This window comes from Antedon bifida, chromosome 6 (genome assembly GCF_963402885.1).
Source record: "Antedon bifida chromosome 6, ecAntBifi1.1, whole genome shotgun sequence".
NCBI classification, from domain to species: domain Eukaryota; kingdom Metazoa; phylum Echinodermata; class Crinoidea; order Comatulida; family Antedonidae; genus Antedon; species Antedon bifida.
The window spans coordinates 3,547,837-3,564,488 of NC_136231.1; the positions used below are offsets into that span (position 1 = coordinate 3,547,837).

The following is a 16,652-nucleotide window of genomic DNA, read 5'->3' on the forward strand; positions in this document are numbered from 1 at the left end:
ACTACTTCCCGCAGCCATAACACCTTCCTCAAGATGTGTGCTGTTCCAACGATTGCCGATATTTAAGCTCTCCCTACAATGTCCGGTACATTTAATTTTTCATGCCATGTTTTTCCATCTTTCCATTTTTTTTTATTGTTCCAAGAGCGCCATTATGCCATTATTATTTTTTGCTCTGTGGATTCTCTCGATTTCAAAAGCCAGTTCTTGGTATTTTTCTACGTTTTCTTTCTCTCTGTTTATGACGTTTTGGTCCGCTGGCACAACTATGTCAACCAATGTCTACTAGTGTGTGGGCCTACATTTCTATATATATAATTTATATATAGTAATATCCGGTCGATTGTGTTTTAATTTCTTATCCGTGTAAACTGTCATGTCCCGAGTAATTTGAATGTTTTTGTTCTCTGTGACTGCTAATGGCTGATGGTCATACCATTTGTCAGTACATTCTATTCCGTTTTTTTTACATTTTTTTAAATATTATAGTTATATATTCAAACAAACCAAACTCTTGAACTATAAATTCATATCATATTTATTTTTTGTTTGAAAGCACCGACTATTCCCTTTTATACAGGCATTTATATACAGAAAAGACAAATTTACCAATAGCCGTAAATAACATTACATTTTTACTTATCAAAGCATTCTGCGATTAAGCTAATTATTGACAGTAAAATATTTTCAATATATTTATTCATTTTATATTGAATCTAAAAACATTTTAAAACCCTCAAATATTGTATGTGTACCTTGTATTACAAAGGGAGTCATCTGTGAATACACACAAGAATTAAAAAGTTAGCTTCACAAGCAAGATATAAAATAGCTTAACATTCCCGATGGGATATATCAAATATTCTCTACACTATAAAATAACTTTAATAAAGTAAAGCTAAATAAAATTGTAGGTGAGAAAAATTTTCAAATAAATTGAATAATATATTTACATAATAAGCACCAATCGAACTTATTCATTCTATATGAAAATAGATTTGTGAGCATGATTCATTTGGACTAAAGGATGCATGTTTTGCAGCATACCAGGTGTGTGGGTGCTAATTTGTAGATCTTGCAGTACAGACTAAAGCTCTGTCTATATAGTGGTGATATGCCCAAATATAGTAGTGATATGACATCAGCATGTCCATATAAGGGCACATCACATTTTGTTTGATAGTGTAGACAGAGCTTTAGATGTGATGTTCTCTTTCAGACTAAAGCTCTGTCTATATGGTGGTGATATGCCCAAATATAGTTGTGATATGACATCAGCATGTCCATATAAGGGCACATCACATTTTGTTTGATAGTGTAGACAGAGCTTTAGATGTGATGTTCTCTTTCACCGGGAGATAACTAGGCCTGTATAGAACCTCTTTGCTCCACTGCTAGACTTGATATCACACTCCCGTTAACTTACTAGTTATTGCCCTGCTTTATATGCTACCTTTTAAAGTCACGATTTTGAAGACGGAAGTTGACAGTCATATCATTAAGGCTTTGTGAGCCAAAGCTGTTGGGGTCGTAAACAACACCAGGTTTAGGGTAGTGTCTCATCTCTGACTGGGCTCGGCCTTCACTGCTTCCTCGATGACCCTTGGAATTATGACTTGATTTCTATATAAGAATAGTTTAACATGGCTGTAAATTAGATACTAACATTTGTTACAGTGTTTCATTTACTTTGGTACTTTGGTTGGTAAATACAGAAAAAAGATATTTAACAAGTAAATTGTAATTCCTCAGGATCTGTCCGTAAGGTGCCATTTTTTTTTTTTTTTTTTTTTTTTTTTTTAACCATATTTAATGAGGGTGATCCATCCAGCTATTGCTGATCATTAGGGACCCTCAGAGGTTCACAAGACAAACATATACACAAGATGCTCTACATAAACAAAGTCTTATTACAAGTCTTTGGGAGTGGAGTAATTTGGTCCTTAGAAAAAATCCTGACATGTGACGGGACTTGAACCCAGGACCCTTAGAGTGGTAGCCAAGCATCATAACCACCAAGCCACAACTCCACTCCAATTGTTGACTCTAATTTCAATTAGTCATGAGTTTTTAAAGCATTTGTGACACAACGTTAAAGCCTGGTTCCCACTATGACACAATGCAAGGTGCTGTATTGCATAATCACAAGTGGGAACCGACGACGCAACAATGCTGCAAATATGCAGGTTTGATTTCATGCAGGTGGGGGAAAACAATTATTGGAAGGGCATTTTCTTAGGTTGCTTTATGTTGCATCGCTAGTGGGAACCAAGCATTACAATCAACAATTGGAACATTATATACTTACTGTTTGAACTGTGCCAACAAGTGTTGGTTTTGCTGTAATAAGAGAGGTAAGCTTGTAGTAGTCTAAAAATGTTCTTGCTAAATTTCTTCCTAATTTCATATCTAGAAAAAGTATGTAGTTAAAGAAGAAATAAAATAAAGTATCAAGTTTAGCTTCTGATTTGCGGCAACCGAAGACTTCAGACCCGCGCTTTGATGTGTCGAGTCGTCACCCGGACCACCAAAACTGTGTCGAGAAATAGAAATGAATTAAATTGACCTAACTTGTTCCAAATGAGGTCATCAGTGCACAGAGATGGTCAACTAGAGTTTATAATCTACAGATACTTGGATAAAGAATAGTGTTTCAAATTAGTATTAGTAAAGTTCAAATACAGTAACAAAAATGACCTGTAATATGCATTTGTTGTAAAGGATACAGCTATCTTCATCATATGGATATATAGAACTGCCTTGATGTAGTGTATAACAAAAGAATGACACCTCTAATGTGTAACACATTGTGTTTTTGTCAAGTATACCACCTAAAAAACGCCGACCTGTACCAGCTTTCATAGCATCACGATTGAAACTAGTATTCATCTATAAAATTGCAGAAATATATAAATAATTATAAACTTTTTAATTTGAACAGAAAAATCAATTCACACTACATTTTCTTGACCTAATATGCCAATTCAATTACAGGAATGAAGCTATATGTAGGGGTGTGTTGTCAAAAAGTTTTAGGTGGGTACCCAGTTTTCTTGGAGAGGTGATATGTTAAAATGAGGCTGGGTGGAAGACCTTAAAATAAACTTTAGCCTGGGACTGTGAAGGCAACCCAGCACAATTGCATTAATATAATCATATTAAACATACCATAGAAAAGTCATCAGCGTTTCCACACATAAGTTTAGGAAAGACTGCTTGTTTGTCATAACGTGTTGCATCGTCGTAAACATTCCCGTACATAAAGCCGTTCATAAGTGTCGAGTGTGCATGAATATCCACAAAGAAATCTACATTTTCATGCTAAAAACAAATATAACATTCCAGGTTTATATTGTAACACTAAAATCTTTTGAAAAACAGGGATATGGGATCAAGGTTACTGTCAGAAGACATTCATTCATTCATAATAACATTTATTTCTTATCATTTCAAAGTAAACAAAATAACAATTTAAATATAAATAATTAAGAGGCAAAACCCAGAAAGTACTGATACTGTACGCTGTTTATAATCGCTATACTTGATACTGTACAGGTGAGATTATTGAATATTCTTATGGCTTTCAATGTAGGCAGACCCAATATTTATTAGGCAGCTTTCATGAAGCATCTAATGCAGTGAGGACCTACTGCAAGACCTAGAGTGAGCTGCAGAAAGTCCTCACAAATCCATACAAACCAGTATGCCTAGACATGAGGCCTACATTTCTGGTAAAGTATACTTAAGCTCTGTCTACACTATCAAACTTGTGATGTGATGTGCCCATATACGAAAACGATGATGTCATTTTATTACTACCTTATTTGGGCACATCACACTTTTTTTGTCAAACTAGTTTGATAGTTGTAGACAGAGCTTTATATACAACACAAGAAGAAAAACAACAATCTAAAGAATTTCACTTTCAACTTTTAATGTAAATACTGCTTAAAATATATTTACCAGAATTCTGAAATGATAAGTTGTCTTTTTGTTACTAATGAACTTACTGTGTCAGCATCCATTTGCATGAGAAGGTTCTTTGTCCCGTGAAGTGTTGGGTGCGCCCATGGTGACGGATCATGCCAGTGGCGGTTTAAGTCAAAACCCATCAGAGAACATCTTGCATGAAAAATAATTAATATCTACATGATCAATATGATGAAAGGCAGCTTGTATACTTATATATATATATGTCAGCTTAAGTATGTCATGATTTTGGGATTAAAAAAAGTTAAAATTGGTGTCTTAATGTTCTTATTAAGTGCTTTCAATTTGCAAAAGTCTATAGGCACATTGTCTAACTGTTCGTCACACTGGACCTAAAACTCACCAAAACTGTCACAGTTGAGGAATCAAATATTGAAGCACATTCAAATGTTTCCAGATTTGCATAATGAATTAACATGACATAACTAGTTTCTTTGTTGTATGTTGTTGCAAATGGGGTCATATATAGTAAACACATATACCCTAGTTCCAATAATGTTATGTACAAGAAAGCAAATCTCTCTTCTAAAGCTCTGTCTACACTATCAAACTAGTTTAACAAAAAAAGTGTCTAAATATGGTAGTGATATGCCCAGCTATGACAGTGATATGACATCATCATGTCCATATATGGGCACATCACATTTTGATAGTGTAGACAGAGCTTTACTTTTGTGAAATCAGTCATGTGTTTGCTGCCCTCTTACTAACTAAATATAAATTTACTTTTATCAAATCACATTGAATATTAGAAAGAAAGTAATCAAGCAACCTGTAATTGCCGAGATAGACTCCATCAGGGTTGAGCATTGGGACAATCTTGAAGACAACATGTTCCCTAAGGACTTTAGCAATCGGATGTTGACTTAACAAGAAATCAATTAGGCCTAGAAGCAAAATTTAAAAGAAATAACATGAACAAAAATGTGCTTTGACAGATTAAAGGTCACAGAATAGACAAAAGAGGAATATGGCATTGTCATTGATGTTAACATTAACTATTATCATCAATATAATTAATTTTCTATTATTATTATTATAAATCATCACCCATTATCTATTTATTGTCATCAATATTTTGTATAGCTATCAGTAACAAAAAAATAACATGCAATTTGAGGTTAAAAATGTGCTTTGACAGAATAAAGGTCACAGGATAGACAAAAGACGAATATGGCATTGTCATTGATGTTAACTATTATCATCAATATAATTAATTTTCTATTATTATTATTATTATAAATCATCACCCATTATCTATTTATTGTCATCAATATTTTATATAGCTATCATGACAAAAAAATAACATGCAATTTAAGGTTAAAAATGTGCTTTGACAGATTAAAGGTCACAGGGTAGACAAAAGGGGAATATGGCATTGTCATTGACGTTAACATTAACTATTATCATCAATATAATTAATTTTCTATTATTATTATTAAAAATCATCACCCATTATCTATTTATTGTCATCAATATTTTATATAGCTATCATAACAAAAATATAACAATAACATGCAGTTTAATGTGCTTTGACAGATTAAAGGTCACAGGATAGACAAAAGAGGAATATGGCATTGATGTTAACATTAACTTTTATCATAATATAATTAATTGTCTATTATTATTGAAAATCATCACCCATCATCTCTTTATTGCCATCAATATTTTATCATCAATAAAACACATCATTTTATCATTAATTCAATCAATATAATCCAGCGTTTTAAATGATCAATACAGTCACCTTTTATCATATCATCGGCATCTTTCTACCAATATATCCGGATTTAAAAATTCACAATAATAATCATCCAGTATCATTCAGTAACACTCAAAAAAATAATCATCGCTCAGCATCATCAATACCACCATCAATTCAATATAAAGAATTTTGCTGATTTTTATCATTATCATTGATATTAATATTTGTCATCATCACACCATGTGTACGATAATGTTTTCACTATGATTGTTTAAAGATTTATTGTCCCCCTGAATAATAATTAAAAACAATTTTTTTTTTAATATGCCATTTTAATGTCACATAATAGTTATCCACTTTGACCAAAAATTGGATCGAAAAAAAAATTATTTACCTGAAAAAACTGTAATTTAAAGCAAAAAATGGTCAAATTGGCTGCCAGCTAATGGATTTTTGGTTGAATTTAACCAATTATTATATTATTGTATAAGTGAAAAGTTTTTTTTTCTACAGAAATGATTACCTTTATTAAATCTATAAAATAACCTATTCAAAGTCTGATTTAATTAATCTTCCTTTTTTTCTGTTTTTGGGGGACAATACATCTTTAATGTTAACAAACCATGCTTTTCAATTTGATCATCATCATCATCAACATTGTTTTTTACCTATGGCAATTAAATGCTGAATCATCAAGAAAAAACAACAATGGTTATTAATCATTTCTATGTTTGATTCATTTAATAACCTCAGCTCTGGGCCGGGGTCAATTGGAAGGTCATCTTAAGTTGACATCAATTGACCTTACGTACTTTACCTTTAATGAGCTACAATGTTAATATGCACAAAAATATATTCTGGATGATTAGGAATATGTCAGGAGAGTAAATTACAATATTGCATCCGTTTATAAATGAGTTTTATTATTTATTATATTTCTTTTATTAAGATGTATAGCCCCGTACCTTAGAAATAAAAGCTTTTTTATAAAGTTTTAGTGAACTTGAAATATGAGAGTGAAACAATGAAATCAATATCAGTGCATCCTGAAATCCATATTAGTAGATCCTTTTAATACAACTACGTTTATTTATTTCTGTAATAAGTACTTTTGGGTAATTCTATCATTACATGTTCTTTTATTTAGAGAGTCATTTTTCATGCCAGGATTGACGTTTCTGCTCATCTCTCACATCTTTTACTTTAATCAATCTATATATAAGTTATGGTTAATTCGAGTTTTATTGAGTAAGCTGGCAGGAATAACTGTAGGCTATCTGTGTCCTGTTAGGACCGGGATGTCTACCCATGTTGCAAGTCGTCTAAAATGTCTTCCTTCTTTGGGCCGAAACGGCCTACTCTGTCGCGGAAGTTAGTTTCAAAAGATGTTTAAATTAAATAATGTATTAATTATTAGGATGGTATTTATTTGAATAAACGCCTCCCCAATAAAACATCACTTTGAATAATAATCGCTGTTTTGAATGGTGTGGAATCAATGGAGTGGGTACCTTTTCTACTAGAAATATAACCTTTTTAGTTGACATTTACAGTAGTTTGGACTTGTACTTAAAATGTTGTGAGGTTTTCAGTACATAATTTCAGGTATTATTTAATACCCACATCCATACTAAAATTAACTTTACTAAAGATTACATTTATAAATGGAAACAAACATTGAAATAAAAGCTATTATTGTTACTATTCATACTTATATAATTAATGTAAAAAAAACATTGAATGTGACTTTAGTAATTTATAAGTGTTAAATGTCAAACAAATCCAGTTATGATCAATAATGTGCCTATTACAAATAACAAACAGATTAAAATATAAAAAAGCCTAAGGAAAAGCATAGCTGTAACTATGAATATCAATTGATGATTTTTTTTTTTTGTGTGCATTAATAATGATTTTCGTCAAATTGCTATGTTCAATTACCTATCTTAGTAAATGGGTTTTTTTTGGAAGATTAGGGGAATGTTTATAATGAATCTAATTGACAGATGGGCCATCAATAGTTACATGTTTTGTCAGATCTTAAAACATTGATATAGTAATGTCCGTAAGCTAAAATGGAAAGCACGTTCCATAACAATCCCATGATGCATTTCAGACAAATTTTTGCTGCCTTTTGTACCATAAAGATCTGTCTACACTATCAAACTAGTTTTACAAAAGTGTGATGTGTCCGAATATGGTAGTGATATGCTTGAATATGGTAGTGATATGCTTAAATATGGTAGTGATATGACATCATCATGTCTATATCTGGGCACATCACATTTTTTTGTCACATAAAGTTTGATAGTGTAGACAGAGCTTTAGAAATAAAATAATATTTATATTTTTCTTTTCTACATCCTTTATCATCAATGTAGATAATAAATTGATTTAAAATTAAGTTGCAATCAATTGTTGCATGTGTATACAACGCCTACTGTTTTATCTTTGCATGTAGAAGCTTTGTATGTTTATCTTTCCACGCAACAAAAACTACATGTGTTTATTTAGTACACATGATCAGTAGGCACATCATTTAATATTAGATATTTTTAATAAATGTTGGTTCATTGATTATCTTGTTCATTCATCAAACTTGATATTTTACATGACAGGTTTATCATAACATTTTTTTTTCTTTTTAATGCACTAAGAATTTCTTCTGTTTAAAGGGATATTCTGGGTTTAAAATGTCTATTGTTAAAACTGTACAAAATACATTTTCATCTTTAGTTTGAGAAATATAGTATCACAAGTCCAGTGATAGGCTATGGTAAAGAATTTATGTTTTTCTATCCAGATTCTCTCATTTTGACCATTACAAATATAGCAATCATATATTTTTAAGACCACTTGTTTCTTGACAGCAGTGAAGCAGAAAGAGAATCATCTAAATTTAATATTCACCTAAGTGAAATATTTCTCTTAGATTAGGTTTTTAATTTTAGTTAATAAGAGGTATTCCCTTTTTTTTGTTTTAAGCTCTTAAGCTCTGTCTACACATGGTCTACGCTATCAAACAATCTACACTGACAAAAAAATGTGATGTGCCCATATATAGACATTATGATGTCATATCACTACCATATTTGGGCACTAGTTTTATAATGTAGACAAGGCTTTAATGTTGAATACATTTACAGGACTACAGGTAGAAAATCAGTGATTTTAAATGAATAGTTAACTGGATAAAAATACTACATACATATTTGGCTGGTTTTTTTCAATTCATATTTTTAGTAAACTTCGTATTCCTTTTACTTTTATCAATGTGGATGAAGAATCCCGCTTTAAATCAAATGTACAATAAGATATTTAGTCACATGATCTTTTGTTTGGAGACAAGGGATCATTAAGGAAAACAACATGTGTATAACATGTATATATTAGTTTTCGTTAGACAATAATATATATTTGGCATTGTGTAAGAATATTATTTGATTTGTTGACCTTGAACTTTTGATGTTTTATGAACTTAATGAACTGTCTTTTTTTCATCATATTTTATCCTTTGTTACAACTATTGAATGCAAACTCTAGTTGGTGTTTCACATTATATGTACGGTAGTCATATCAAATAAAATGTGGTATTTGGTATGGGGAGTCGTGTAAAACACAAGGGTAAAGCTAGGTGTATGTATAATATCTGAGTAAAAACCACTTTGAGGTGGTATAGCTATCTAACTTTCTCTGTTATCGTGCAAATACAAACATATTTTTTTTATGATTTCTCATCCACAGACCATGCATCCTCTCAAGAATTCAGTTAAAATAGTAAATGAATGACGGTGGACAAACATGATGCAGAGGAACCATTTTATCCAACACTGTCAAGCTGCAAGTGAATGTTTCTGTAATGCCAGATTAAAATAATAATAGAAAATTTTTTTTATAGAGCCAAGTTTACAAAAATAAAACCTTTAGCACTTGATAAGGTATTGTTATTTTATTATAAGAGAATTCAATTAGATATTTAATTTATCATATTTAATAATTATTTATGGTATTCACTTTTTTCTACTAATAACATCAAATAGATTTTTTAGAGCCAAGTTGAAATTAAAACTTTTAGCACGGTATTGTTATTTTCAAGTTTGTATTGTAGAGGAGTACTATATTATACCTTGAAAACAATATAACATCAACAATGTTCTGTGATGATCACGCATCACGTTCTGCGATCATCAGACCACGAGGGACTGCATATTTAATATCCTTTCAGTATCTCTGAAGTTCACTGACAGCTTATACTTTCCCCAACAAATTCATTTTTTTTTTATGACAAGTTTGTAATAACAGATCTAGCCTATTTAAGATATTGCTATCAACTATCAAATAACGGAATGAGGTAGGAAATTTGCATTAAAAGGCAATAAATTAAGAAAAGATTGGAATCACTTTGGTAATACAATACTTGTTTATTCTATAGATAAAGTATCGTGAAATGTAATATTGCTGAAATGTAAGGAGATTTAAGATCCTAGGCCGATATGGTATGTTTGATGGACAGTACAAAGGGAAGGATTAAATGAAAAAGTGATATAAAGAAAAATGAATAATCTTAGAGAAAGAGTTTGAACACATGTTGGGTGTCAACAAGCAAGGACTAGTAGAGTGGTCAACTTAAAGTAAGACAACTGAACCAAAACTCACAAATATTTAAATAATTATGAATGGAAAAGGAACATGGATGCCATATTTTTTAACTCACTTACAAATTGGTACTACATACCTCGGACACTCTCTTTCTATCTGTTTGTTTATTTTCTGATTACACTACACTATCACTTGACAAATCATTCTTATCACTTTCTGATGACAAATCATCCTTATCACTTTCTGATGACAAATCATTCTTATCACTTTCTGATAACAAATCATCACTACCCTTTTCTGATGACAAATCATCATCACTTTCTGATGACAAATCATCATTATCACTTTCTGATAACAAATCATCACTATCACTTTCTGATGACAAATCATCACTATAACTTTCTGATGACATCACTGTCATCACTATGACATCATCCTCAACACTTTTACTTACCTTGACAAACGTAAGATGCTGGTGACTCTCCTGGGTGTACACGTGCCGTGATGAAGACCACACGTTGGGACACTCCACTAGCAAGGTTTTCTGGCTTGGTAATTGTAAGTAAGTCTAATCTCCTTTGTTGCTATGACAAAAATAAATACAAATTATATATTCAAGTCAAATTTTAGCAACACCAATATTTCATTAATAATAAAAATGAAAAAAGTATTTTAATGTAAGCATTTGAATATTAATGATAATTTTTGTAAAATTACTGTTCTAAAAATATGAAAATAAAGTTTTTAAAATATGTACACACATTCTCTACTTATTATTAACGAAAATCATTAAAGAATAAGAGGCAATATGTTTTAACACTACAGTCAACCCCTATTCAGGGCACATCCACTTTGATGGGCCCAGAAAGAGTTCCCTCAATACTATACAGTAGTTAATAATTAATAATGGAATATTTTATTCTTTCTTAACATTTGTCCTTTTCGATTGGGACTTTTACCGTTGAGTATAGTTTTTCCGTTAAGTATTTATTTAACGGAGTATTTTGAGCGTTGAGATTGTTCTTAACGAAAAACCTTGCATTTGTTAGTGTTTATATTTGAATTATTTTCTGTTGAGCACAATCCATTTAAAATTCGAATACAACAAGTACTCACATTTTTGAGGAATGTTCCCAATCGAATACAACAATTGCATTGTTATTTAAAAAGAATCTACCTACAACACTAAAACATATAAGTTCTCTCTGAAAATAATCAAGCCGTCTTTTTTCTATTGCTCCTAAGTATGTCTGTAATCTGGTGTACGAGTATGGGAACGAATATGAAAATTGATATGTGTCGTCATCTCGGTCGAAGCAAAATGCAAACGACATTACATAATTTTTCCGGTGTTCAGGACATTTGTAATAGTATACATTCTTTGACGGGATTCTTTGCCTACAAAGCAGAAATAAAATAGCATTTTAATGGTTATATTTTGATGACAGTAATAATAATAATAATAACCACGGTGAAACGAGAGAATATTATGATTAAATGTTACTTAAGTTCTGTCTACACTATCAAACTTTATGTGACAAAAAAAAAGTGATGTGCCCATATATGGACGTGATGATGTCATACCACTACCATATTTGAGCACATCACACTTTTTTGATAGTGTAGACAGAGCATTAGACATTTAAAATTAGTATTACCATCGTGGTCTTGATGTTGACTTTACAACTGGAGTCATACCATCTCTATATAAACTTTTTGTTTTACTAAAATTTACGACGTTAAATATAACTCTCTGTAAAAAAAGATACAGTAATAGTCATTGTGAAGATGATACCAAAACAAAAATACATATTATCTTTCATGTTACAAAAATTATTATTTTAAATTGTATCAATTATATCATATTTAACACAAATTACAAGAAATTATATAATTTCATAAATACATCTTCTTTTGAGAGTGAGAGAAACCTATTGTAGGTAAGCTAGACATAAAATAGACTTTCAAATTGTATAACAATTATAAAACGCATGCTTCCTTAAAGTATCATTTTACTCTTGTTTATAAAATAAAAATTAAATTACTGTCATCTTTTGTCTCAACTCTATAAACTGTACCAATTTATAAGACTCAATTAAGTTTATAAAGAGTTATCTAATTCCATCATAATTGTAATAAATTCTTGTTCTATCAAAAAAATTAAATTAAATTTACTCATTCATACCTGATCTTGTTTGACATTTTCTACGGTAAAATTAAACCAGACACGAAACCTTACATTACACGTGTCCGGTCGAATAAACAAGTCATACTCATATTCAGTTACATAGTCTGCACGGCCAAGGTTTCCTACAAGATATTTGAAGAAAAAAAATAAATTGGTTTAGATAAAATAAAGTACAATTTCTATAGAATTATGATATAAAATATAGTAATTTGTGACAAATAGCAATGTAGTAAGACTGTAAAACATAAACTTTCTTTAACTGGTCAAATATTTTTCTAAGAATAAAAATGCTGTGTTGTTCCCATCTCCATCAAACCCACCACTCCAACTTTTTTAAATACATCACTTGGATGGTTTATAATGTTGTTCATCTAATTTATAATGCCAAAATGTTTGACAACTTCTACAAAAAAAAATTCTAAATTGCAAATGTTTATTATGCTATGTAAAAAATTGAATCAAACATAGTGTACTCAATTAATTTTGAGATACTTAAGTGACAGTGTTACAATAATTAATACCTACCACATTCAAAACATGCATCAAATATAAGATGACCCTTCCTAGGCTTTCCTACATAACCTGGAGGTACAACAGCAAACTTGTTTACGTTGCCAACTACAGAATCCTCACTGCTACTGTCACTACCTGCTGATGAAACAATGTATGATTAATCATTTAAAATAATCAAATAAATTACATATGGGAAGTGGTTTTGATTTTAATAAAAGTTGGCAAACGATCAACACAAAAACTTTATAATAAAGTAGGGCCTGGCCTATTATTAAGGCCAAGGCCCAAGCTAGGCTATCTAGCTTCTAGAAGAGTAGGCTACTTACCTAGCCTGTCCAGAGTAGTACGTTATAATATTATTAATAATTAATAGATTAGGCTAGCTCTAGGCCTAGGCCTAGCTAGCTATATAAGGCCTAGAGGCCTAGTACTAACTAGGCTAGTCTACTGCTGGGCTAGAGAAGGTCAGGCTAGAATTCTGTCTGGTGTCTTGGAGCAAAAGGGATATATCACCGGAGTATGGTCGAAGCGGCCGCCAACCAATCACCTAGGCCTAGCCTAGATACACCGAGCAGGCAGCGGCGGAGCGTGGCCGGCAGAGAGTGAATCCACAAACACTCCACACAGCTCCTAGAGGCTAGCGTCCCGTTGCTAGGGAGCATTAAATGATTTTTTAAACCTTAATCAAGAAGAGACATATATTATTTTTGTTGTTACAATGTCCTTTACATCATACAAAGGGTTAAATGTCATTTTGTGCTTTATAATTGTTATAAAGACAGTAAAATGTCTCTTCATAATAATACTCACCCGATTCTGGCTTCTTATCCGCCATATTTTTCGCTCCTGTTTACACATTGATGATGTTGTTATTTACCCGGTGGCGGTGCAAATAGTATTTCATTACATTTACATTACATTTAGAAAGTATGTACAGGATAATAGTAACTTCAAGAGTCAGCGGTCCGACATATAATTAATGTAATTATAGTATTCAGTAAGAGGAACAATAGACTATTAACATTTTCTTTAATAAATAATAGTTATAATGGTAATAAATCTCTGTTATTGTCTTTTTTATGTTTTTATCCAGTCTTCAGTTTCGATTTTTTGTTTACGTTAGGTTAACTTATATTTTTTTCTTCCGACACCTGATACCAGAGTATAAAGCCTAAAGGGACTGCTATAGAAAGCTACGGCTTTTAAAACAGGTCAATCAATCAATTGGTGTTAAACTGGTAAATATGTGATTAATTAAATTGAACAAAACTTGTTTACAATATTGTAATATTGTTTTAAAATGTATTCGTTTACTCTGTAAAAGGTTAAAGCACGAGCGGACATTGTCATTTCAAAGTACATTCACATTAATTTGTATATTAGTATTAATAAATACAACATCCATTAAGTCTCTTTGTTATATGATTATGATAAGAGTGTGGGATTCTGGTGCCAGTAAGTGTAAACAATAGACGTATGTGTATTAAACCTATAAGGATTAACACAAATTAAACATGATTTACTACATAACTGTCTTCACTATTTATAATTTAAAGTTTAAAAACGGATTATGGAAATGGATGTGATGAAACATTATATTGCGTTGTCTGTTGTTTGGACTTGCTTGCTTGCTTGCCCCTCGTTTCTAAAACGAATGAATAAATTATAAATTATTTGCTTATTCTAATAATTATTATTTTAAAGGTTTTATGTTTATACTTGTTCTATCATGATGCACACGAACACGTTCCATGAAGTTTTTTTTATTCGTTATAAAAAAATAGAAAAATACTTGACAACATTGTTATATCCATAACATGCACACAAACACTGTACCACCGGACCAAAATTTGTTTCCTCTCTCTCTCCCCTAATGACTACCAAACTTCATTTCATAGGATCTTTCAATTTACATGTAAATTCAAAGTTCAAAGTTTAAAAAACATTTATTTGTTCAACAATGGCATATTTTTTAACAGTATAATAGGTGTGTACATTTTTAAAATGAAAACATATTAATAAGCCATCATTTGGGGTCTTCTCTATAAGAAATCAAGTTTCTTGTCTCGAGAAAGACCCCAGAAACAATACACATACATATAAACTAATACAATTTACTACTTAAAATAATAAATAAAAACAAAAACGATGAAATAAAAATAAATACTTTCAGTGTAATACAATCATAATAATATTAAAATTAGTATAAAGAAATAAGATATTTTTTTAAATTTTTACGTATAAAGAGATTTAAAATGCTTTAGTTTGTCATCAATATCATTCCAGATTCGCGGTCCTGAATTGAATAGCATCTCTATAAAATATAATTTAAAATTGATTAAAATTAATATTTTACATAACAATAACAGATGTACTTCAATACATTTTTTACAACTTATTGTTTTGATCAAAAATGTTACCGTAACCTAAACCAATTGAAAATAGGTATAGTATATGCCTAATTAAACAAGGCCATATAAATGGCTGCAGTCGCATGATTTGAGTTAGTGTCTACCGACCGACCGACCAATCAACCGACTGACCGACTAACCGACCGACCGACATAGTGAGCTGTAGAGTCGACCATGGTATTATAGAATGACGAATGAGACTCAGTATAGTGTAAACCTATTTAGTTATTTATTTTATCGTTTTCATAATTAATAGTTATATTTTGTAATTCAAAAATGTTTTAAAATGTGGTCACATAATTATTATTATACAAATGCGATCTGATCGAGAATGAGTGTTCCGTTATCAGATCAAGTATACGACCGTCGTAGAAATAGCATGTGATTGAATACAAATACTGTTATAGCCCCCTCTATAGTTTAAAAAAGTTTTTTGCACATGGTCACTCGGCGGTGTGGTACACAGTATAACAAATAAATAATAACATTAATAACAACATAATAACATTAATAATCAATAATAGGACAACATTAATTTTTTTTTCGGGTGCAAACATTATTCACTTAGCATACTGTATACACATTGCTAACATTTTATGTTGTTTATGTTGATGAATGCATTCTGTGATATCAATGATTTTATGTCGTGCGCCCTCTATATTATTGTAAATCTCGTAAACTTTTTGTATGGTATCGCTGTACAGTTACTAGGCCGCCTATAGAAAAAAAAAATGTTTATTCGGAAACTGTTATATTCTATTATATAGATTATTTGTACAAATATTTCTAACTTACCTTACCTATATTATGTTGCATCATACAAGGAGCAATTTTAATCGAATTTCTTTTGTGAGTGTGGGCGCGGGTGGATCAATCAAAATAGCCCTACTAGACTACACAGTATCTTGCCTATATAAATGTTTTTAAACTAAAAGTAAAAGTGAATCATTTTTTTCCTGTTCAAACATCTTTATTACTAATTTGTATTCATAATCACCATCACATCACTATGTGTGCTTTTTATCAAATATTTTATATCTAAAATCAAATCCCACACACTTGTCATCCATGTCCATTCAAACATCAAAGATAATGTTTATTAAAATAATGGCTTTCACCATTACATACCACCATCTTGTTCCACACTTTTAGTATCGACATACATTTACATCTAAAAGTGTCTGGCATGCTTAAAAGTATGGAATCAAAATACGGCTGTATAAAATGGAAGTTTGAAAAGTGTCCG

The 16,652-nt window shown here is 31.0% G+C and overlaps 1 protein-coding gene across 1 annotated transcript; it reads right to left on the reverse strand.

Annotated features, from left to right (window-relative positions):
- Positions 1 to 520: 520 nt before the first annotated feature.
- LOC144844729 (cytosolic carboxypeptidase 6-like) lies at positions 521 to 13,841 on the reverse strand. Its single transcript, XM_078701764.1, has 12 exons — positions 13,806 to 13,841; positions 13,008 to 13,130; positions 12,480 to 12,604; positions 11,953 to 12,047; positions 11,476 to 11,692; positions 10,749 to 10,878; positions 4,763 to 4,877; positions 4,011 to 4,122; positions 3,169 to 3,321; positions 2,727 to 2,889; positions 2,309 to 2,409; positions 521 to 1,623 (listed from the first exon to the last, which is right to left on the reverse strand). Exons 1-12 carry the CDS (start codon positions 13,828 to 13,830, stop codon positions 1,450 to 1,452), a joined length of 1,533 nt encoding a protein of 510 aa, XP_078557890.1. The 5' UTR covers positions 13,831 to 13,841; the 3' UTR covers positions 521 to 1,449.
- Positions 13,842 to 16,652: the final 2,811 nt, after the last annotated feature.